The 24051-nt window shown below is 38.4% G+C and overlaps 2 protein-coding genes across 6 annotated transcripts in view; both read right to left on the minus strand.

Moving 5' to 3' along the window:
- The window catches only part of LOC122085400, an 18345-nt gene extending 15815 nt beyond the window's left edge, over positions 1 to 2530 (minus strand). Inside the window, exons 1-7 of one of the 4 annotated variants that reach the window (XM_042653814.1) lie at positions 2146 to 2530; positions 1416 to 2033; positions 1229 to 1332; positions 1021 to 1141; positions 704 to 799; positions 274 to 570; positions 79 to 186 (exon numbers count right to left, since the gene is read on the minus strand). In XM_042653814.1, the coding sequence (XP_042509748.1) occupies positions 79 to 186; positions 274 to 570; positions 704 to 799; positions 1021 to 1141; positions 1229 to 1332; positions 1416 to 2033; positions 2146 to 2367 (1566 nt within the window). In that variant the 5' untranslated portion in view covers positions 2368 to 2530. Of the gene's footprint in view, positions 1 to 78; positions 187 to 273; positions 571 to 703; positions 803 to 1020; positions 1142 to 1228; positions 1341 to 1415; positions 2034 to 2145 lie in introns of all 4 variants that reach the window. The other 3 variants (XM_042653815.1, XM_042653813.1, XM_042653812.1) reach the window with 3 other exon arrangements.
- Positions 2531 to 3578: 1048 nt separating this feature from the next.
- On the minus strand, positions 3579 to 23800 carry LOC122087274 (K(+) efflux antiporter 2, chloroplastic-like). Of its 2 annotated transcripts, none has more exons than XM_042656352.1 (21): positions 23550 to 23800; positions 21622 to 23390; positions 20574 to 20745; positions 20281 to 20371; positions 18479 to 18615; positions 18292 to 18351; positions 18079 to 18195; positions 17355 to 17423; positions 16098 to 16163; positions 14604 to 14693; positions 13515 to 13619; positions 13313 to 13441; positions 12729 to 12938; positions 11410 to 11559; positions 10223 to 10276; positions 10029 to 10087; positions 9759 to 9825; positions 6714 to 6890; positions 6472 to 6528; positions 4147 to 4221; positions 3579 to 3981 (listed from the first exon to the last, which is right to left on the minus strand). In XM_042656352.1, the coding sequence occupies exons 2-21, from the start codon at positions 23319 to 23321 to the stop codon at positions 3859 to 3861; spliced, it is 3708 nt and encodes a 1235-aa protein (XP_042512286.1). In that variant the 5' UTR covers positions 23322 to 23390; positions 23550 to 23800; the 3' UTR covers positions 3579 to 3858. The 2 variants fall into 2 exon arrangements, with proteins under 2 accessions (XP_042512286.1, XP_042512287.1); XM_042656353.1 differs by having other exon boundaries at positions 21622 to 23393.
- Positions 23801 to 24051: the final 251 nt, after the last annotated feature.

The raw sequence follows: 24051 nt of genomic DNA on the forward strand, positions 1-24051 counted from the left end.
GGGGGGGGGGAATGCAAAGAGGACAAGAAATAAAACAAAAAGAGACCCAGACAATAGAAAGTCCATATAGCTATCTACCATGAGACTTCTTTTTTTCTCAACTGATTCTTCTTTTTCTTTTGGTTTCCCTGAGAATATTAGCCTTCTTGACTTTCTGTCAGCCAGTACCACACTTACTTTGATTCTCTACAAAACAGGAAAAGCTAATATGTATCAATGTTCAACATGTCAATGATCAAAATTATGACACAGGTAAAATTGAGTAATTCAAACCTGACCAACAAATAATGACAAATATCTGAGCTTCTCTTGGTCGTATATCTCAAGAAGATCTTCAAATTTCATATTTGGTGACAATACTTCATTTTTCTGACCCATTTCCAGATTCCGGTTTTCATCCAGAGAATACTTCTTGTTTCGAAATTCACCAGTTCCAATAATGCCTAAATTTTGCTTGTAAATGGATGGGTCAAGGCTATTCTTTCTCAACCATGATTCAAAAGCTAAGAATTTCCACTTGGTACCAAGATTTCGGTATGGCAAAAATCCAATCAAAGACCCAAAAGAAGCCTGGGAATAACAAAAAATCAGTCCAGATGCACAGCATAAGCAGGAGAGGCAAAACAATCAACTGCATTTAGTAAAAGAATGAGCCAAAAGTGTAGATCTGAGGTATATTTAGCTGCTGTAGAAGGTTACATACAACAAAACCTCGGGTGCTGCAGCTGATCAATTCCACTTCTTCCCGTTTTCCCGTCTTCCGCATATCTTCGGCCTTAGCCCAATCAATATCTTCACGCTTCTAACATTTCAAGTATGCTTAGAATTCATATGAACCAGTGCCAGTATAAATTTCAAAAAAGACAACTCAATTTTCTTTTGCACCTATTACTTAATGACACAAGATTAGCCATAGAGCTTCATATTTTTCAAAGTCCTGATCCCAGCATTCACATTTTAAGATATACAATGTTATTAATCTGGGCATACAAGAGAACCAAGCACCAGGGAAGTCCTCACCCCTAGAGGTGTTGCTGCTAGAAAATGCTCGACTTCAGCAGCATCATTAAAGACCTTAGCACTTTCACGAACTGTTTCCACTCTAGCAGGTCGAGATATTTCTCTTGTTGATATGTTTAACCTACAGCATAAAAATGTATTAAAAAACAATCTAGTAGTTGACGAACAGAACACGGATGGCAAAAAGGATGAGGTGGGCTTAAAATACATCTGAGGTTTTCCTTGCAACGTAGCCTCCGGGGAAATTGCATTCAAAGGATCAGGAATGACAGCTTCCTTCCCAGCAGAACCCAAATCACTCTGCTCAAGCGGCTGTAGTCCTTGAAAAAATAAGCACAATATTAATTTAACCAATTCTATCCATTACCTGTTTAAGTGGAATTCTTGTGCATTACCTGATTACCTCCACTGTTCAAAGTATCCTCCTCAAGTTCATCAGCACCCTTTGCTATACTAGTTGTCTCTGACTCACCGGACGATTCTAAGCTCCATTCTGTAACTTCATCAGCACTAGTATCAACAGAGTCCCCCGACAACTCACTGTTTTGGTCGGTTATGGTGTCCGTAGTAATCCTCGTTTGTTCGGGTTTCTTTAACAGTGTAATATCTGTAAAGTTCTCCATGGGTTGTTCCTTCCTCATTTTCAATAACAAATTGGGTTTAATTTTGAACCTTGACGAAGACTTGCCCGTCTCAATATCAACCTCTTGAAAGGTGGTCGGCTTTCGCAAGATAACGTTAGGAACGCTACTCTTAGTGGTATCAACTGACTGGCTCGGCTTTCTTATCTCCGAGCCAGTCGGTTTATCTTGGGCTTTGAATTTGAACCCTTTCTTAGGAACAGGCCTGGCCAAATTCAAACTGTTCAACGAAATAGACGACTGACCTTTTCCGGTGATCCCATCAAATGGAACCTCGTCGAAATCATCATCACTCAATTTTCCTTTCTTCGTCTGAAAGGATTTCTCGATATCGAGATAAGATACATCTGGGTTGGATTTTCTCCCCATTATCTGAGAAAAAGAAAAAAAAAAGCAATCCGAAAGTGAGAGTTTTAACAGAAATCAGAATACAGTTTCAAAGAAAGAAGTCTAAAGAAGAGAGTTCAGCCATTAAAGAAGGAACCTTAGCGAGGGTTAACTTGGGGTCTTCGCCAATCATTCGCCCGAACTTGAGTTCCATTTGGTCCCAATGGTTGAGTTGAGATTCATCTTTGGAAGCGAAAACCAGAGACGAGGGTCGACGAGAGAAAGAGAAAAAGAGGCAGCTTCTACCTCGTGAAGACAAAGACACAGATGGAAGAAGGCAACCATTGAAGCAGCTTGGGGTGAGAGTGAGACGGTCCATCCGATCTGCTAAATACTATCTGTCTCTGAAATCAAGAAGCAACAATGAATTTATTAGACGGAGAGAAACAGCATTCTGGTTGGCGGTCTTAGTGCTCAGAACTCGGAAGCCACTCCCCTCCGTAGCTCTTGGGAAAGAGTTTGAGCGGAGAGAGATTTTGCGGGAAAGGGGGATAAGTTAGTATCAACGGACGAGGATGTAGATGACGTGTACGGGTTTAAAACGGTTAAAAAAACGTACAAATATTAAACGGTGAACGCGTTTAGAACGGTCGAAAAAGGGAACGATTTAAACGCGTTTTTGCTAAATTTCCTTTTCAATCCAACAAATTTCATAGGGTTTGCTTTTTTTTTTATATAAGATGATTTTTTTATTAATTTTGGTAGAAACATGAATTGATTATTAGATAGGTTAATTACTGAAAAGATTTGGAATTTCTTTAATTAACCATTGAGATTCCAACGGCTGAGAGGGTCCAGACCATGCAACTCATGCAACTCAACTATTGGATGTTCATTACACCACACTACCTGCAAATGCAAACGATTTTAACATATCTATATCACCCAGTGACACCCACCATGTTTGAGTTTTTTCACCTATCTTTCTCAATGCACCCTACCACAATAAAAAAAAAAAAAAAAAAACTGCAAAGTCCGACCTTGCTCCCTAGAATCATATCCAATCACCAATGATGAAGAATCCCTTCACCATGGGTGAACGGAAACTCAATCGTATTATAATATTCCAATGAATCTTAGGCCGGATCCACGAATGTTATTTCTCATCCAGATTGCTATAATATTCCAATGAATCTTAGGCCGGATCCACGAATGTTATTTCTCATCCAGATGCTCATCTTCCACCAAATTTTTGGATTCATTCTCCATATTCAGTCCGCTCCCATGTGCCAAAAAATTGTTTCACGTGGAAAATAAAGCTTTTAATGAATGAAATAAGAGATTCTTTCTCGTAGAAAAAGCAAAAAAAAATGGACCAACAGGTTCGAAGTTCAAACTACAAAGCCCTTTTCGGACTGTTGAAGTCTGAATCCCGAGAAGACGGTTACACCTTGAGGGGAAAATAACAGAACCCGCGTGTGGGAGAGAAACCATCACGAAGTTTGTTATTGCAACAACTCCAATTTATAGAATAGAGAAGAAAATTCCCAGGGAAGGAATGATCAAAACTGATTGATTGAGAAATGTGACTAAAATGAACAGATGGTGTATTCACTTCATTTATTTATATTTTCCTGTACAACTCATTCCAATGGGAGAAATAACCCACTATACAATTTATGAGGATTCCGATTTTCTCTGCCTGGTTTCTATGGGGTATATTTATTCATAGGAGAAAAGAATGCTACCCGGTCCTCCACTCCTGCGCCCAGATACGGGCAGTTAAATGACCATCCCGCCCCACTGGATGCTTGGCAAATGCTCTCAGGCGCAGGGACCACACAACCAGCTACCATTCTCTCTCCCTTATTTATATTGCTAATGTTCCTTCAGCTACTTCATTGTCATCCAAGGAATCTGAACCCTGAGACTTGGGCTTACTCATGATCCGTGAAAATCCATAACCAAGAGAACTTCCACGAGCTTCGCACAGCTGCACACAAAGTCAATAAATCAACATATCTGCACAGGACTCCATCCAGAAAAGCAAGTTATGTAGAACTACTGGAAATATAAGTGAAAGCATTTGGTCCATAATTCTTGTTAAGGGTTAATGAAAGATAACAGAAACAAATTGGTTTCGTCATTGGCTGAATACCTCCGTAAGCTCGGAGAGATGACGGGTCCTGAACTCATCGATCGTTGCTGCAATTTCTGACATAGGCATCTTAGCCTGTACGACCCAAAAAAAAGAACATTTCAGAAAAGAATGACCAGAGAAATGCCCAGTAAACCCATATTATAGGTGGACCATATAATTGTCAAATCAAAAGGTACACCTTCATGATCAGGGACCAAGAAACCAACCATAGTCAAATATCACTAAAGCCATTCAACTAGGAATCACTCATCATATGGATTCCTAAGTTCAGTTTAACATTAACATGCTTACCACACGGAAGTAAAAATCTATCAGTACATTTCAGTGCAAATTACCAATAACGAATAGTGGTATTAGCATCATCAACAGGAGGACGAAAATTTTATCCTTACTGCGTCCAAGAGAAACACATAGCAGACAAGATATGGAAAACCTGATATAGCTTTGCAGGATGAGCCTCAAAACACTAGAATCAAGCAGCTGGGGTTTATATGGGATTCAACTTGAGTAAATCAAAAGAATGGTAGTGTAGAAACAAAATCTAAAACGATTCGGAAAGGAATGGAAATCGAAATCAAACAACACACAATGTAAGGAATTACATGGTTTGGCAAGATAGCCTACGTCCACGATGAGATGAGATATGCTTCACTATCAATGGAGAATAGGGTTACAGCCACTCGTCCTTATGCCTCTCAGATTTATTCTCACTACAATTCATAGCAACATTATTTAGGTATACTTTAGCAAAAGACCCATATAACCCTAAAAACATTTCCTTGGGTGCTGCCACTCCTAAACCCCCCATGGATGCACTAGTTCATCAAGGCCCCAGTAACGAAAATAACACGCAAAGTGGGCTGATTCCTTCAAGCACTATGGCCTTATGGCCCTTTAGAATCAACCTACAAATCCATGTGAACGAATACAAGACATCATACCCCCAACAGGTAGAAAGATAAAGCAGATGTTCAAAAGAGAACATCTCGAGAGTAAGTATAGAGAGAGAGAGAGAGAGAGAGAGAGAGAGAGAGCCACAAATCTGTCTAGAAAGTAACAGGTGATCCATGACTAGTGACCCATTTTATTCCTTGTTTGCATAATGCTCATTGCAATTTGAATAGAATGTCAGACCTAAGACGGTCGTTTTACCCAAAAAAAAAAGACTAGTCAGTCTGGAGAGTGATAAAGCCTAATACCAAAGACCTCCAAGGACTTGGGATGATTAAATGTCCTGAAGACAGCATTGCCTCAGTTATAATCCGCCAATAATTTCCTCATAGAAAAATGGAGATCAAATAGACCTAAAAGCTACTCTCAGAAACAGGAAGAAGAGAGAATCCAACCCAATGTACATAAATCATTAACGACATGATCACAAGTAATCTTCAGCATTAAAAAGTGAAGGCTATTTCTGGGCAACTTCCTACATCCATTTGCAGCCTGTTGAGCCAGAACATCTGACACATTGGATTTGGACTCCTGACTTTATATCCATGCAGAACTGATTGGTGGAATATGGTCATCTAATGTCATGAGTTTTACTGTCATGCCATGAATATGGTACAAAGACCGGCAGAAATAAGAGCCTTCCATGTAAATCCAATTAAGATTGAACCTCAGATAAGGAAACAACACTTTCCAGACTATAGAGTTCATTCTATTATTCAGTAACAAATTCTGTGAGCTATTCCATTGACTATAAGGTCTCTGCTGCTCTGACATTGCTCTGTTATATTACTAGCAAAACAGGAAAAGGCTAACCATTTAGCTGGGGGGGGGGGGGACTTGATAACTTCCTTATATGGTAACAAATTGATATGGAGCAGATACGATCAGCCTTCCCATTACTTGGTGAAGGTGCAGAAACAACATATTCACTACAACTAAGACTCAGGTTAGTTAGCAGTGAATAGTGAAATAAAATGTTCATTGGTAAAGTGAATGAAATGAAAAAGAAATCTTCTAATGGGGTGTTTGGTTGCAAGTTTCTGTAAGTGATACGAAAAACATGTGGGCTAAAACTCGAAAAAGTTTGGGCTGAATTTTTTTCATTTGCATTCTGCAGAAAATTAAAAAGATATGGTTATTTCGGTAAACATTAACCAAAAAGAAGAGAACATATAGGGCATACAAAAATTTGCATTACATTCAAACACATGGAAATAAATTTTCAACACAAAATATTTTGATTTACTTTACTGTTTTCATTCACCAACTCACTTTCATTCACTTCTACTCATTTTACTTGAAGAACAAACAGTTCATCTCACTGCATGCCTAAATTAACCAAACAGGGCCTAGGTGACTCATTCGGCTTACCTGTGCGAGAACAGCAGCTGCTAACTGTAAACTTGGTTCCAAGGTCTCTGGAACAACCTGTTTGTTTTATGCAGATCTGTTAGACTAATGTTCAGCCTAGAAGAAAAGGTGAAACAAAGTTCATAGCTGTTCATTTTAGTAGTTTTATGTTCACAGGGTCAGAAAAACTGAGCTTAGAGCAAATTAATCAAAAAATGATAGAAAAGGAAAAGAGAATTCATGGCAAAGCATCAAATAAATACCGCTGTTGCTCCCGCCTTCTCCAAATTGAGACCATGATCAACATCATGGGCACGAACAAATGTCTTCACATTTGGAAAATACTTGCTCAGAGCCCAAACAGTTCTATAATTTGCACCTGGAGTATCTAAAGTTATTGCAGCTGCACATGCTCTTTCAGCACCAACCTTGTGGAGGACCTAAGCATGAGCATACAAAGAAGCATGTCAAAGAGAACACATGATCATAGCTGTCACGGCGACTACGAGACAAAGCGCATGCGTAGGCATTACCTAGGCATGCAGTATATGAATATATATATATATATATATATATATTGGTAAGAATGAATATCTGTATTATAGGAATGATAATTTCATTTCATATAATTAAGCTTAAATGCAACATAGAAGCCAGATCAATCCAATATGATATATCTGCAAATCCTCCCCATCGGAAATCAAATCTGAAGCTGTCTCCCACTTCACCAGTATTTTCTCCCCATCCTCTCCCCCTTCTTCTTCCAACCCCCCCCAAATTTCCTCACAACCTCCTCAATAAATTCGTCCCGGACAATGTCCTGCCTAGCCTCTACTCCATTCCTTCTAAGGATGAAATTATCTCTGCCATCCTCTCCCACATAGCTAATCGTGCCCCTGGCCCGGATGGCTTTAGTATGGGTTTCTTCTCTTCTTGTTGGAATATTATCCGCAAGGATCTTATCCTTGCCATCCGTAGCTTTTTCCTCTGTCCTAATCAGATTGGTGGTATTAATCACACCTTTCTTTGTCTCATCCCCAAGAAGGAAGGTGCCAACTCCATGAATGACTTCAGACCCATCTCCCTATGCAACCTTCTCTACAAATTCATTGCCAAAAAGGGCTGGTTACTTCCCCTCTTCTAGGGGTATTCGTCAAGGCTGTCCCCTCTCGCCTTTTCTCTTCTCCCTCTCTCTGGAAGTCCTGTCCCGTTCTATCCAAACTGCTACGGATTTGCATTTGATCTCTCCTATCCCCAAATGCAAATCCCTCCGCCTTACCCATCTCGCCTTTGTTGATGATATCATGATCTTCTCAAAGGCAGACCCTATCTCCATTTCCACCATTATGTCCTCCCTCCACTCCTTTGAATCTCTCTCGGGTCTCAGTATCAATCTTCTCAAGTCTAATCTTTTCCTCTCGGGTGTCTTCGAAGAAACCCAGATCTCCTCCTTAATATCACTGGTTTCTCCCGTGGCTCCCTTCCTGTCAAGTATCTTGGCCTTCCCCTCATCTCCTCTCGCCTCTCGGCTCACCTCTGTACCCCCTTGCTTGACCTTTTGAGAAAGAGGCTCCAGCTTTGGAAAGCCAAGCTTCTATCCTATGCTGGTCGTATCACCCTCATTCGGTCGGTCCTCCAATCCATGTACCTCTATTGGTCTGGTATTTTCGTCCTCCCCTCATCTACCATCAAGGGCATTGAAAGGCTTCTTTGCTCTTTCCTTTGGAAAGGATCAAGACTCCTCCAACTTTCTCCATCCCATTAGTTGGGAAAAAGTCTGCCTTCCCAAATCTGAGGGTGGTCTGGGTATTAGAAAAATCAAGGAAGTTAACTCAGTTGGTATCCTCAAGCTTATCTGGAAAATTGCGTCTAAACAAAGGAGTATCTGGGTCGACTGGCTTTAGTCCTCTCTACTATCCTCTCACTCCCTTTGGACTGCTCCCACCCCTTCGGATGCCTCTTGGATTTGGAGGAAAATCCTCATCCTTAGGCCTTTGGCCCTTACTGCCATCTCCTTCTTTATCGGTAATGGCCAATCAACCTCTCTGTGGCTTGACCCATGACACCCTTCTGGCATTCTTTCCTCCTTAGTCACTCCTAGGATAATCTATTCCTTGGGGTTTCCTTTGAATGCCCCTGTTTCCCCTATTCTTTCCCCCTTGGGTTGGTCCCCCCTTGTCCTCTCCCCCCTCTTGCAGACCTTTGGTCTGCCCTTCCCCCCCCAGGGCATCGTGGTAGGGAAGACAATTGTACCTGGCTGCCCTCTTCCAATGGGATCTTTTCTTTTGCCTCTGTTTGGTCCTTCGTCATATCCTCCGGGCCTCTTGTCTCTTGGAGAAATCTTGTCTGGTTCAAAGGCCACATTCCTCGCCATAGCTTCACGGTCTGGAGATGCCTCTCTAATTGTCTCCCTACCCAGTCTTTTCTCATCAACCGTCATATCCTTGTAAACCCCTCTTGCTGCCTCTGCCCCATGATTTGGAGGACTCCTGTCACATTTTCTTCTCTTGTCCCTTCTCTTCCTTGGTTTGGAAGAAAGTCCTCTCCAAGTGCTGGCCCTCTCGTAGATCCATTCTCCCCCTTGATAGAGAATCAATCTGGATTGACATGACTTTTGGGGGCACACCATCTGTGACACTATAGGAAAGCTAGCCTTCTCTGCTATCATTAACCACCTTTGGATGGAGCGCAACATTCGTAGATGGTCATCTAATTCCCACTCCCCAGCCAAGATTTGGACTGCCATCTTCTTTGATGTTACCTCCAAAATCTGCTCCCTCCAGTCTAGGCCTATCCCCAGTTCCATCCAAAATAGCCACATCACTGCCTCTTGGAACCTTCCCTTGAACCCTATTTCCCCCCTCCCCCAATTTTCTTCTGGTTCCTTTGTTCTTGGTTTGGCTGTTTGTTGCTCTTTTGTTGTTTGATGTAATTTTCTTCTTCTCTTGTGGTTGGCTTTTCCTTGTTGGCTTAGGCCTCCCCCCCCCCCCTCTTCCCCCCTTGTATATTCTTTCTCCCCTTTTGGGTATTAATTATTTAAATCATCCAAAAAAAAAATGATGCATTGATATTATTATGCTACTGATGAACTACTACAAGAAAGCCAACATATAATTAAAAAAGCATAGGATATAATATAAGCATATTCATCAAAAAACAAAACAATAAGCATAATCAGTATAAACTCATGAGGTGTCAACGAGGGGTGTCGTCGCCTTGTACCCAAGAGGTGCCTGGGCACCTAGGCAATGCCTTGACAACTATGTACTTGATGTATAAATATTTCACCTTCCACTTGTTTTCATTACCTCTCTGCTACCTGCATCTCCAAAATATACAGGAAGATCAAGTGCACGCCCAACTGCCACTCTGTCGCTGAAATCATGGAAGAAAATAACTATGTTAAATATGTGGACCTACTTTAAAGTTCCAATCTGTTGGTATCATTGCTTAAACATGATTCAAAATCAAATGAGTAGACAGACTCTAATCCTACAAAGGATTTTGTGTAGAAGAATAGCTATCCTTGAATACCAGCTGTGATAAGAAGCGATTACAGAATAGAAAAAAATTCTAACCTTCTGACATCAAGAGCAACAAATGGAATTAGACATTCAGAGAGAAGTTGTGCAATGATCTGAGAAAACAAAAATACTACTATCACATTCAGAAAAAAACAAGGATGATCTCATAGTTCATACATTAAGTAATTTGACCTTCCAAACAGTCTTAAACTAGTCTGCTGAAAGAGGATTGCAGATAATGGAAATACCTGACCAACACGTCCAAACCCACATAATATAATATGATCTTGCAAATCATCCGTCTGAAACAGAAGCACAGCAAATGAAAGCAATATTAAAACTAATCGAGAATATCAGGATGCAGTATCCCTAATTTAATTGAAAGTAGATCATTACACAAGAAATATAACTATTGTTGGTCAGTAAAGACAACATCAATCATAGACATCGATCGAAAAGAACCTCTCATGAAATGAACATCAGTTTTAGTTATTAACACATGGACAAGTATAATTGAACAAAGTACCAATCCTACTAGAAATGAATGCATCAATGATGCCAAGCATAGGAAGACAATGGGCATGACTGTACGTGAGAAGTTGAATAAGAGCATATGTGTGCCAACATTTGAGAAGCAGAACAATTAATGTAATGACAATGACCAATATCATGCATAACATATAAATATCATTACACAGCATGAAACTTGCAGAGAGCCTTTGCAAAATTTGTAGGTCAAGCAATTGAAAGAAGCAAATAAAGCTGGAACTACAAAAATAAAAAAATCTCCATCATGATTCATAACACATCCATTAACAACCAAACTGAATGATGGCAGTATTACACCAGTCCTTCCAGCATGCAACTAACCCATTCAGGTCTGAGCAAATATAAATCTAACCCCAACAATTTCAAGAGCAAAATACTTTTAAGGTACTGATTTATAAGGGAGTAGGATTTATGGATGGGCAGCTAGTTCTGCCTCATGGCAGATCATATGGTACTGAAATTTTGAGGACATGTATATAGTTGTCAAGGAGTCGCCTGGGCATCCAGGCGCCTTGGATTGTGAAAATAGCCCAACCCTCATCTATTTACCAACAAAATATAAATTTCTAACAGAGACCAGAAATATCTCAGAATTACAATATGACCTCTCATAAGGTTGAAAATGCCAACACATTACATTCCAGGAGACAAGGAAAGACATTCTTTGAATGCCTTGCAGGATACAATTAAGAGTACATTTGCAAAATTTAAAATTTTACAGTTACAATTATATATATATATATATATAAACCCACATCCTTTTCATCTTAGAAAATCGCTATGCTAGGATTGTCTCATAAGTAAATCACTGGTCAGTCCTAAAAAATGAAACATAAACACCTGGAAACTGAGAAAACAATAAGTACTAATTGTTAAGAAGTCATACCTCACTCTCTACTGGCAATAAACTTCGCACATCATGCTGCTCAAACCGAGATGCAATTAATTGGCCTCCGGCAGCTAGCCATGGTGTGAGCGCCATTGAGATCCCCACTACGAGGAATAGCAGAGATGAGAGTTGAGGAGACATTATGCCCTACAATCAAATATGGATCAAAGTGACTCAACCGAAATGAGACACAAGTATGCTAGACACCAGAGAATGACATGGCAAGGCATCATACCAACCATAAATCAATGAGTTTTAACACTGAATGGATACTTGTATGAATCCAGAAGAAGCAAGTTGCAGTAATATGGAACCAGGAAAAAAGTTCTACTTTAAACCCTATGGAAGCTAACTAGCTTGTACCATGCCAATGTTAACTACATCTTGAAGGATAATTCCAATATCTTATATTATTTGAGAAAGAGTACTTGGATAAAATCACTTTTTAATCCACTGAATATATAAATTCCTGAACTTAATTTGTAAACCAAGTAAAAACCCATGTGTCACTACAATACACATATGCTGAACCACATAACTGACACAAACACATCTGGCTATATCAAATACGAAAAGAGCACCACCAACCCTCAAAACATACACACCCCTCACCCAAACCCAAAAAGAAATAAATGAAACACGAAAACAGAGTTTCTCACATGTTGAAACTTTAAATTTGGCATGCCAGCACATCCATGAATTCCACCAATGTCATCATGGAATATATAATATATGTTTAACAACTAGTTTTGTATCTAACACAAACACAGTTCATGGTTATACCTAGATTAGTTAAAATACTTTCCAGCTACAAAAATGTCAATAATAGTATTTTTGTTCCATATACACACACAGAGGGGGTGAGGGAATACGTAAATGGTAGATAGTGTACCAAGTGAAATCAAAAGGAAATATATATATATATATATATAAAATCCTTCGAGTTTGTGAAGAAAATCCACAAAAAAACCCATTCTCAAATTATTCGGTGGGTGAGTAAACAATAGAGACTGCTTTAGAGGTTTGGAGTCAAGACTAGCCCCCTCCCTTAGGAAGTGATCTTTCCTCTGCATGTACAAAATTTTAGGGCATGCACAGGTTGGCAAGGCCCTAGAAAATTCTATGTTAAAAAATTATGATTCTTTAAAGAAACAGGAAAGACCATCCTGAAACCAAATGAAAATATATAGGGACAAACCCTTTCTGGAAAACATTTGACCATACAAACTCATGGCAGATGAAGTAAATGCATGTTCATTTCAAAAAAACAGGTGATAGTGATCGAAATAAATATACTAGTTTATAGGAAGGCAAACCTGATTAACAGCCTCCCCAAAAGCTACAAATGCGAACTCTCCACCAGGTGCAAGAAGAAGGCCAACTCTTATTGCAGCTATGGTTGAAATGCCAAAAATTCTACCAACTAAAGTTACCAACATAGCCTTGCCGCCAATTAGGAGTCCTAATGTCACCAAAATAATGGGGAAGTTTGAAAGAAGTAATTTTGGATCAATTGACATTCCAACCTGAAAACTCACAACAAATGAATTTTGTCAATCACATATCCAATCAAGAATTCTAATTGTTAAAACAGAAATTTCACAACCATAAAGTTCATTTTGAAAAGTTAAAAGGGGAAATGTGATATAAAAGCTTTAGAAAAAAAAAAAAAAAAACGAATACAGAATCATTTTTACTGCAAGCACAAAAAGAGCAGGTGAAAGGAGGTGGACTAAATAGTTAGAAGATGTAAAGAGAGCAAGAAAACAGAATCAGAGTATTGTTTTTAAACATAAGCAGTCAGTTAGGGACTCTACCATCGAAAAACAATGTAACAAGCTATGCCATATTAATAAATTTATGAACATGTGAAGTAGGGATGGTAATAAAGAGTACACACCGTCATGAAAAAGAGACCCAATAAAAGGCCCCGATAGGGAGCAATATCTGATTCAACTTGTAAAGAAAATTCAGTTTCCGCAAGAAGCAAACCAGCCAAAAACGCTCCCAATGCCATAGAAAGGCCAGCCTGTTCCAGTAAAATCAATCAATTTACCATTGAAAGAAAATACATGAAGAGTGAATAGCAGGAATGCGCATACCCTAGCTGTAAGAAGACTAGTTCCCAGAATAACGAGAAGAGTATTAGCCGAAAATATCTCAGCATTCTGATTCTCTGCGATTTGCCTATAAATTGGCCGAAGCAACTGCAAACACAAAGGAAATTAAGTAATCTGAAATACACGATCTAACTCCTAAGCAATCAGAAAATACTGAAACTGCTTGTTAAGCAAAACTTATTTTTGGTGGGAAATAGTCTACAGGAGAAAGCTTATGCTGAAAGTTTAAAGTTTATATCACCAACTGCAGACAACCAGCTTCATCCCTCTGAGGTTGATTTTCTAGATGTGCAAGATTCATGTTCATGATGAAGAATTTTGAAATTTGAAGTGGCTCTAGTTTAATCAAGGTTTATAAATCAAAACGATAAAATTCACCGGTATGATTTCTTTACCACCACTGTGAAGTTTCCTTAAAGATGAATTGATGAACTAATCCTAATTAGTTGTGGATTAAACTCAGCTCCAGCCTCCAAAACAACTAGTGAACCTTTTTTTTTTTAAGGTAATCATAGAACAATTATTATTATGGACTACTTTAGAGGGTTAATTATGGTTAACATGTTGTGAATTGATTTCTGATATGCCCAAGGTATGTGGAGGTCAATTGCATTCAGCCTGCAATAGAAACCAATGAAAGCCTTGTGGCAATGGGGTACTGTCTTTAGCATAGTTGTCAAGGCGTCGCTATAATCTACTCGGTTAGGCTGACACAGTGGTCCAAAATGCCCAAACTACCTGCCGTTTAAGGAGAGAACAGTGGCCACAAATCTTGCAAAATACATCCATTAAATACCTCAAGAAAAGTTTAATGTCCCTCTACATAAATTGCAATTCAGACTGAAATATTTTAACTTTATGGCCACTTTTCAACTGGCTGTTCAAAATGTGCATCATTTCCTCACTCCCAAAGGACTAACCTACAAATGCATGACAAATGGCCCATTCATAGACTCAGGCCAGGGCGACATAAGTGGGAAATCAACAATCATACAGAAATTAGCACACATCAATCAATGACATTTTTCTCCCAGTGAATGCAAAAAAATGAAGTCTATAAGCAAACATTACCAAGCGTCCACCAGCAATAATGGCAGTAATAGCAACCGCCGCCTTAACAGCTGCAAGTCCTAGAGCTTCAGCTATGGCTTGAAAACCAACCTGAAAATAGAAAATAGAAAATAGTATTATCTCACAGGTATGATAAAAGTAACCTGATTCCCGACACCATACAGGGAGTAACATATTCTTGATTCATGCTTAAACAAAAGTAAGAATCCTTTGCAACATTTGAAAAAAGAATTTAAAATAGAGACTTTACATAGCACACAAAAGCATGGAGATGCTTGATGGAACTACGCGCAGAGTAGCTATTAAAGCATTGAGAATTGTAAAAATGGTAGAAAACAGTAGTATTTTCAAAATGTGGGGAACAGTGCAAAATATTTCATTCTTTTGAAACTTGTTGAAATTTATCTAATTTTTTAATTTCAAGCAGAATATGATCGGGACAGTCTTTGTTAAGTTTAATCAAAGATCTAGAATGATATTTGGAATTTCAACAAAATTTGAAATATTGCAGCCACTTACACTAACCCATTCATTAAGTGTGGAACCCCATAAATGGAACTATCTAGTCAAGTAAGCATCAAAGTATAGGCATATGGCACCAAAAATTCTAGCAACATAATGATAGTGCAAATGTCCCATCAGCCAAAAATCTAAAAAGTTTTTCCCAAATAAGTTCTACAGGTCCATAAATGGTTATTTATCAACTAGTTTCAGTTCCTAATGAATTCAATATACTTTGGAAGCACAAAGCATGAGCTGTTATTGATTTAAAAAAAAAAATGCTCCCCAGGTCCATGGATCCCATGTGTTCAGAATTGGATGGACAATTCTTCCAGGGGGTGCCATTTAAGGCTTTAAAAATCAGAGCAGATTACTAACATTAAATTTAGAATTGGGTGCTCGTGTGGAGACAGCATGTCAATGCTGGTCCCAAGACCAGCAGAGCATTAATAATATCGGTAAGGGAAAAGACTCAATCAAGGCACATGTAGGAAGCCTCTATTCAAGAGGCCACCTGCTTTCTTCTCTTTCAGCCACTGTGGAGGACGTCATGAATAATCTAGGGCATCTATCTGTAATGCAATCTTCCGGACCAAACACCCCAATGTCCTCTATGCAAAGTCTATGTATTGAATTCCTTGTATTGAATGAAAATCATATCTACCTTGTATTGAATTCCTCTATGCAAAGTAACCCTTTAAGTTTGTATTTCTAAAATAAAGAGGGGGGAAAAAAAGAGGTATCATTTATTTATTTATTATTATTATATTTTTAGGAGACCTATGGAGCCGAACGACATACACATTAGGTGAGAGGTAGTGCAAATGCTGAATTCATTAGGGTTCCCACCAGTGTTGCCATATATAGGATATCGAGTTCCAAATTTCAAAAGATAAACCTATAGTGAAAACATTCTGAGTGGTAGCCTAATACTTAGAAAGTAATTAAGACATCCAAGAATAACATAAGAGAAGGGATTTCGATAAAAGTTACCCCTCCTTTGGAAGAATTTGGTGAAATAAGAGGTATCAGTATTAGCAAAACCACAACCGCCAAGTCCTGAAAATGGAAAAAGAAAAAGAAAAAGAAAAAAAGGAAGACATCAAGACAATGAGTGAAACGGTGGCTGTCAGGTTCAAATCACAATGAAGATAAAAAATAAATCAAGGTTTGACAATACATAGAACAAAAACAGCTAAAAGAAAGCATCATAACTAGAAGCCATAATAACAATAATGATGAGAAGATGAGACATAACTTAGAAACTAAAGAAAAAAAAACATAGAAAGTCGCAATATTCAAAACATCAGAAACGCATACTAGCCAAAAATAACATGCAGACCTGCTAAGGATGCTTATCAGGAGTATGTAATAGCCAATTAATAATTCAGAAGTGTACCAGAGGGTACAGCAGTAGGCAGTTCAAAAGCCACAGGATGCCCATTTCTCAGTCAAGATATGACAAGTGCTCAAAAATTGTCATAGCTTAAGCCACAGTTATCTGGCCATATGTTCACTCCTTTATGGTTCATTATTCTGCTAGTTCAGTTAACTCAATTGCCTTTATTAACATAGCAACATCAAATCCAGTTCATTAGTAAGATTCATTTTAGAAGAATCAAATTTGCAAATAGGAAGCTCTATAGGTTGTACTCCATCAATGTTGGATGTTCATTCACATCATAAATTTAATTTCATCGTAGTTCACTAGTATTTCAGTGATTAGCTGGTAACCTCTATTGCTTCACAGTATCTGGTTTTGTTTGTTGTGCCTACCTCGTTTTTATGAGTTGGATGCACAATCAGGTATTAATCTAATCCAAGTAATTAAAAAAGTGGAAAGAAAAAATATTCCATATTACACAGGAAAACTATACAAAACATAGTAAAAGAATTTCATTTTTTTTTTCCTTACAAAAAAGCGTAATACCATTATCTTACTTTATGGAACAATTTTTAATCAAGAAAGCATTTGAATCTAGATTATGCAATCAGAAAGAACTAGTGGATGATACAATTAATTTAATTTGACTATGGGCAGAAGATAGTTGGAAGAGATCAGAGAAAGGGTTCATCAACATTTATCATATGTAGAACCTATTCTCTCTCATTCCTGATTTTTCTTTTTTCTTGAAGGCGAGGGATGCGTGCCGAAGAACTTCCAAATAGGATGCAATAGATAAGTTCATGGTAGCAGATTCAATTGGCAAACCTAGAAAGCAAACGTTCATCCCAGAAAAGTAGCACAACCTGAAATAGTAGAACAGAAAAGGTAGCACGTCCATGGCGTGATGTGCTCTCCCCTCGTTCCTGCAACACCTGAAGAAGAGTCCAGGGTTATCAATTTATTGATTTATTAAGATCATAGTTGGAATATCAATACTCATTCAAAAAAAGAAGGTAACACGCCCATGGCATGATGTGCTCTTACCTCATTACTGCAACTCAATTGATAAAAAGCATCTAATATCCCTTTAAAAAATATACACATGGTTTTGGATTCACATTTAAATACTTCAGATTTCATAACCATGATCCGGATGAATTCCCATATCCAGATATCCAGCCTTGACATGTGTTGTTCTTCAAAATTATAAATTCCAAACAGCAGGGGAAAGTGCTCAACTACCCTACTGTATGATGGATATATCAACAAGCTAACAAAACAAGTGTATACTGTATACAAATATGAAAGGATTAAAAGACAATACACCACAAGAGACCCTCCAAAAATTGCATGAGCTAAACCAATTAAGTAATCAATGCAAAATAATATCCCCACACATGACCAGAAAAGGTGGTGAAGGTCAATGATCTCAACTTTGCATGTATATAGAGCACATAAGTCAAGAGTAAATAGTTAAGGCTACTTCTACCATTCCACTGGCCCACAGTTCATAGAAAATTCTTCTCTTTTTCTTCTAATAAGTTCATCAATGACCCTTGAAAAGAGAGAGAAAGCCCATGATTTCACCTGAAGGACTACAGCAGTTGAAGATAATGCAAGGCCATTCCCTATGACAATTGCTGCAGGACCAGACTGCCCAGAGAAATGAGTGACCAGACCAACTACCACTGCAGTTACTAAGACCTGCATTTCATTATGAATATTAAAAGAAATGGAAGCTTACATCAGCTCATGCAAAGAAAACCTTTGGAAGAAAACACAAATAAGTTTGCCTATCACCTGGGCTGAACCTAATCCAAAAACATATTTCTTCATGGAACTTAACCTTTCCACAGAAAGCTGCAAAATACCAATAAGTTGGTCGAGTTCGTGATTCATTGGGAAATAAAGCAATAGAATACACTGGAAAAATCAGAATTGTCCATGCAGAAATTGGAAACTAAGAATCAGAATTCAAGAACCCTACCTCGAGACCAATATTGAATAGCAAGAAGACAACACCAAATTCAGCAATTGCCTTGGTCCCATGTACATGACGAATGATAGAGAGACCATAAGGCCCAATCAAGATACCAGCAGCCAGGTATCCAAGTACAGGGCTACCTAAACATTGCACCAAATAGAAGACAAGCAATCAACAAAAATATAAGAAATGGAAAAGCCAAACACTATATTAAGATATTATTGGTGCTCTGATATGTTATGAAGACAAATGCAATGGTAACTTGTATTTTGGGAATTTTGCGTAACTGCAAATCATCTTTCTGTCAGTGATGGCATTATTATGGTAAATAGCAATGAAGTGAAAGTAAAGCGGACAAAAGCTCTCACTTTTTTCCCTTTTCTTCTTCTCCTCTGCTCTCCTTCTTGTTTCTTGATCTACAAACCCTAAATCCATTTCATCCTACTTTCCAACTTGATATCAATAGGGAAAGCATTGACCAGGAGTTCCCAACATCATCTGATTGGCATAGGCAGGTACCCCCAGGTGAGGATGTGATATATTCATTCATGGCTTCTAACTCAGGAGGTCTCTGTAACACCATAAGATGTATCCCCCCCCCCCCAAAGAAAAAGAAGAAGAAGAAGAAGAAGAAGAAGAAAGGATAAATCATGGTCTTGCTTCTCACACCCTTTTAGGTTTTGAAATTGTTTCTAGCAAAGCAAAGCATCCATAGTCTCTAACCTGTGTAGCAGCTCTTGGTCAAGGAGGATGTCTAGTAAATCACAGAACTAAAAATTTACCCATTTGGATTTGGTAATTGGTGCCTTTTTTGGTTTCCGCTAAATCTGGGAAGTGACATTGAGATGTGCTTCATCCGTCTATTGTCTATCTTCCTAGTTGTCATGAGCTCCAGTACTGTGTTTCTAACTTTCTATTGGACGATAAAGTACAATGTAACTGAGAGGATCTACTAACTCCTGTCTCATAATCATTTTTTTTTCCTGGAGAGAAATCACACTGTGTTTGTTAAGAATTGAAGTTAATATAGATTTTCTCGTCAACCGTCTAAAATTGGGAAAATCAGATTATGGAAAATTTGCCCAAGCATGAAGGCTCATGCTCTGTCCAGTGTCATCAAAGCATCAAAGAAATTTCCAGTTGTTCATAGGAAACACTCCACATGATGAATAACTAGGGCAGTGCATTAGCACCTGAATGTACTCTTTGGCACATTCAGATAGACAACTACCCAGAAACTTTGTAAATGGTCTTTTGTAGTTTCCATCATAGTCAAATACAAGTTCTGAAAGGACAAGCAAAGAACTTCCATTAGCCTATTAAAAACAATTACTTATATCAGCAACAGCCGCTGCAGAATTTACAATTGAGAAATGCATTTGGCGAAAAGAAGCACGAAAGCAAGCAGAACATTAACCCTTGCAACTACAACAAATCCAGCTTATAAGATGGTCACAAAAAGTCAGGCAGCTGAAAAACTCATTAGTTCAGCAACTGTTATGCAATGAGAGATCTGATTTCCTTGAGAAGAAAAATGAAATATAAGTCTACATTGCCATGGTCAAAAAGTAAACATCAGTTGATTTCATCACAGTACCCATGAAACTACAAGCTTAGCCCTATTATTTCTTATCTAAAATCAATTAGGATATTACATGATAAAAATTATAGGAGGAAAAAGTTGACTCTTTTAAGATTCAATATCTGCAGACATAATTTGCAATAAAGAAGGAAATAGAACAGATGTCTATGCATATCATGCAAAACTTTCAAAAGTAAAAGACAAAGTACAGGAGTCAACTTACCTCCAGGAATTTTTTGAAATAATGGCACAAAGATAACACTAGCGAGAAGTAACCACAGCATGTCAAAGAGGGAAGCTTCCTCCTCGTTTATCTGGGAGATAGAAGAGCAACAGAACGAAAAGAAATTAAATTTCATTTTTTTAATAAGTCCATAAATTTCCTTTATTTTATTATTATTATTTTTTTTCCAATAAGAAAAAAAGTAACTTACTCAACACGCTCAAAGAAAATCCAGAAGGTAAGTCAGGTCTTTAAGTCAGAACTAAAACATTGAAAAGGAAAAGGGCATGCACCTCTTGATGAGGTAACATCTCAATTAATTTCTTCACTCTCTTAGGGAACCTCTGTATTTCTCGGATCAAAGGTTTTGTGTTTGGTGACACTTCTCCAATCCCAGTGGTAATGACATCTGGCTGTTGAAGTAGCTGAGTACTCCTCTCAGCTCGATTAATTAGAAAGAAGACCCTGTGATAAGTTTCAGATTTTGAGATCAGAGGAACGTAATTATAGCACTCTGACAAAGAGGAAATGCACATACAGTTAAAGGGGAAAGAAAGAAAAGTGTACAGTGACCAAAAAGAAGACCTCATGAAGAAAAAGTAAAATACCAAGAAATGACAAAGAAATTATCCTGAAGTTGTTACTTGTCAACTATCTTTGATTTGTCAAAATTGAGGCTTCCAAGTAATACTAATCATGTATGTTGCGTTTCTTTGTGCATTTGGAGCATTGTTGATTTGCAATACTCAGCAGCATAACATAATTTTCAAGTCTAAAAATTTGTCTGGACTCACATTTCAAGTTTCAATCAATCTATTTGCTTTCAGATTTTGAGTTTTTAAATTTCAAATCAGACTAACAGAAGAATATAGGTGTTAAGGCCATAGTCCAAAAGAATAAGAAGAAGAAAGACACATTCATTTATACAAGAGAGAAACAGTGGGCAGATGGAGAAGACGAAGAAGGCAATAATCCTAAAAGAAAGTCTTTCATTCATTTTTATCTGCAATGTAACCCCCCCCCCCCAAAAAAAAAAAAAAATAAAGGGAGAGGGCTCTCTGAGCAAGCAGCATAGATGAGAGCACCAATGAGGTGCAACAAAATGGTATCGAACACTAGAGGAAAGCGAGATCATTTCATGTGAGAAGGAGAGAGGTAGACACAAAGGTGCTAGCGTGCTCTACCCCAGTGGCTCAGAGAACATTTTCCCATAAATAAATGCTGATGACTAAAGAGCACAAAATTGCTAAGGCCTCTGACTGTGCTAGTGAGACGATAATAAGAAAAACAAGTAAAGAAACAATAAATCTCATGAAGGGCCAAGGTTGTAATAATGCATACCCAACCCCAAGAAGCAATATCCCAATGACCAGCTTGGGCACTTGCTTCCTCGCAAATGTAATGATACCATGGAAAACTGAAGCCGGTGTGAACTCAGTACCATCTACTGAGAAAGAAAAGAATGATGCAGGGAAAAAGCGAGAAGATTTTTTCAACAATGCTTTGGGAGCACAAAGAGGTAAACTGTCTTTACTTAAATCCTTCTGAATTTCCTGCTTCTTTGTTGGACCAGAAGTCTTTGATTTTTCAGCTTCAGCTTCTGCTTCTTTATAAGAATCCACACTTAGTTTCCCATTCTCTTGATCATGCAGATCATCAGAGTAATTTAAATCATCAACACATTTCCCTGATGCATCAGATTGGCGGTCCAATGAGGGTTCACTGCCCAACAGAGCATCCTCAACGGACCCATCCTTGTCTTCTTCCAAACAAACATCACCACTAACTCTCTGACTCAACTCATCCTCCGAAGCAAAGGAAAAATCATTTCCATTTGACATCTGCCCTTGTGATGATGCTACCAGTGGAATTGTAGAACTGTCTGACATATCGACATTAGAATTGGAGAGAACTTTCTCAGCCCTCTGTACAGAAATTTCTGCATCATTTACACGCTGGGTAGCCTCAAGTTCAAACGCGACAGCCTGCTCAGCAAGAAGCATTATATTTGCCACATCTTCCTCTGCTTTCAAAGCATCCATCTGCACTTTCTCTGCCACTTCACTCAATCTATCTACTTCCTTCTGCAGCTCCTCCTTTTTGCTTTGTAAGCTTCTCAACTCAGCTTCACAATATGCTAGCGTAGCTCGGCAGTTGCTTATCTCATCCTGTGCCTCTATAATTGCCTCTTCCTCCTCCGTCAATGAGTACGATGCTTCCGTCGCTGTTACATCTTCTGCATCATTCCCAGTAGAAGCTTCAGGCAAATCTCCGGTTCCTTTTGTAGCCTCTAAAGTCTCTACAGCCAATTGAAGCCTCGCTTCGGCCATTGACAGAGCCATGGTTGCTTTCTGAACAACTTCCTTGGCAACAGATTCTTCAGCAATAATCTCTTGAATATTGTTCAGGGTGGTATTGACATCATTCCAAGCATCTGTAGCTTTATCTTTCAGGGCGATTGCAGTTTCTGATATTTTCTGAGCCTTTCCCTCAAACATAGTACTATTTAGTTGAGAAACTTCCAATTCTTTGAGAGCCTTCTGAAGCAATTCCCGCAAATCATCAGTACTAGGTGTTTCTTCTTCTTTCTTTTCCGAACCATATGCCTCTACATCAGAGACAGACCCAATTGCTAAGCTCTCTGTAGAAGAATTCTTCCTTCCTTCCTTGGAAGTTTCCATTAATTCAACATTACGGCAATTGCCATCAACATATGCTAAAGAATCATCGCCTTGACATTGTAAAAGCACAGCCGCCCTTGATATTTTCAGGATATTGCTCAGATTTCCATCGAAAGATCCCCTTAAACGCGTAGTCCGCGACAAATTATCAAACTCTCCTCTGTAATGCTTACTTATTGTTTTCTTCATACTCCTGGGCGTACATGTTTTGGAAACAAATCTTGGATGACCAAAAAAGTTATGACTTAAATTTCTACACCTAACTGTCAGACTAGAACTAGAACAACCCAACGTCCCAGAACTTGAACCTTCAGCACCAAGAATTACATTCGGCAGCTTGAAACAACATGCAGAATCCATATCTCCCACCTTCTTCTAGCAATCTTCTATGATGATAATGCCGATATGAATAAACTTAAATCAGAAACCCTGCTATACATCAATAATCACCATGACCAACATTTCAGAGTAAGCATACCGAAGCTCCCATCGATTAAATTAGAATAGATATAACTATTCTATAACCAGAAAAAAAAAAAAAAAAAAAAAAAAAAAGATTCGACACGGTGTTGAATCGAATCTGTATACCTGTTTTGCTCTAAGCTGTGTGACGGGACATTTTTTATTACTGCCAAAGTCAATACAGCAGCAGCAGCCGCCCTAGAGAGAAACGACGAAAAATCGAATTAAAAGAAAGAAGTGGAAGTACAATCACCGATCATGAGGAGTACATTTGAATATCGAGTTGCAGATATCCATGGCGGATGTTTAGAGAATCAGAGCTCGAAAATATTTCCAAAAAAAAAAAAAGAAGGAAGAAATGAAAAAGTGTAGTCAGAAACAACAACCGTTTGTTATTTGTTGCATTCCAGTATCCCACTTGTCCAAACTCCAAACTCCCCAATGATTTTTTTTTTTTTTTTCAATAAAGTTGGAGAAAATATTTGATTGGTTGAGAATTTTCAGTTTCAGCATCGCCGGCCGCTGGTCCACCCCATTTTGCAGGAAAATAATGTTACAAACTCTTGGTTCCGTCCCTACCAATTTCAGTTAGGTTGGTCCAAATTTTTTTTTTTTTTTTAGCAGCAGT

This window comes from Macadamia integrifolia, chromosome 8, assembly GCF_013358625.1.
Source record: "Macadamia integrifolia cultivar HAES 741 chromosome 8, SCU_Mint_v3, whole genome shotgun sequence".
NCBI classification, from domain to species: Eukaryota; Viridiplantae; Streptophyta; class Magnoliopsida; order Proteales; family Proteaceae; genus Macadamia; species Macadamia integrifolia.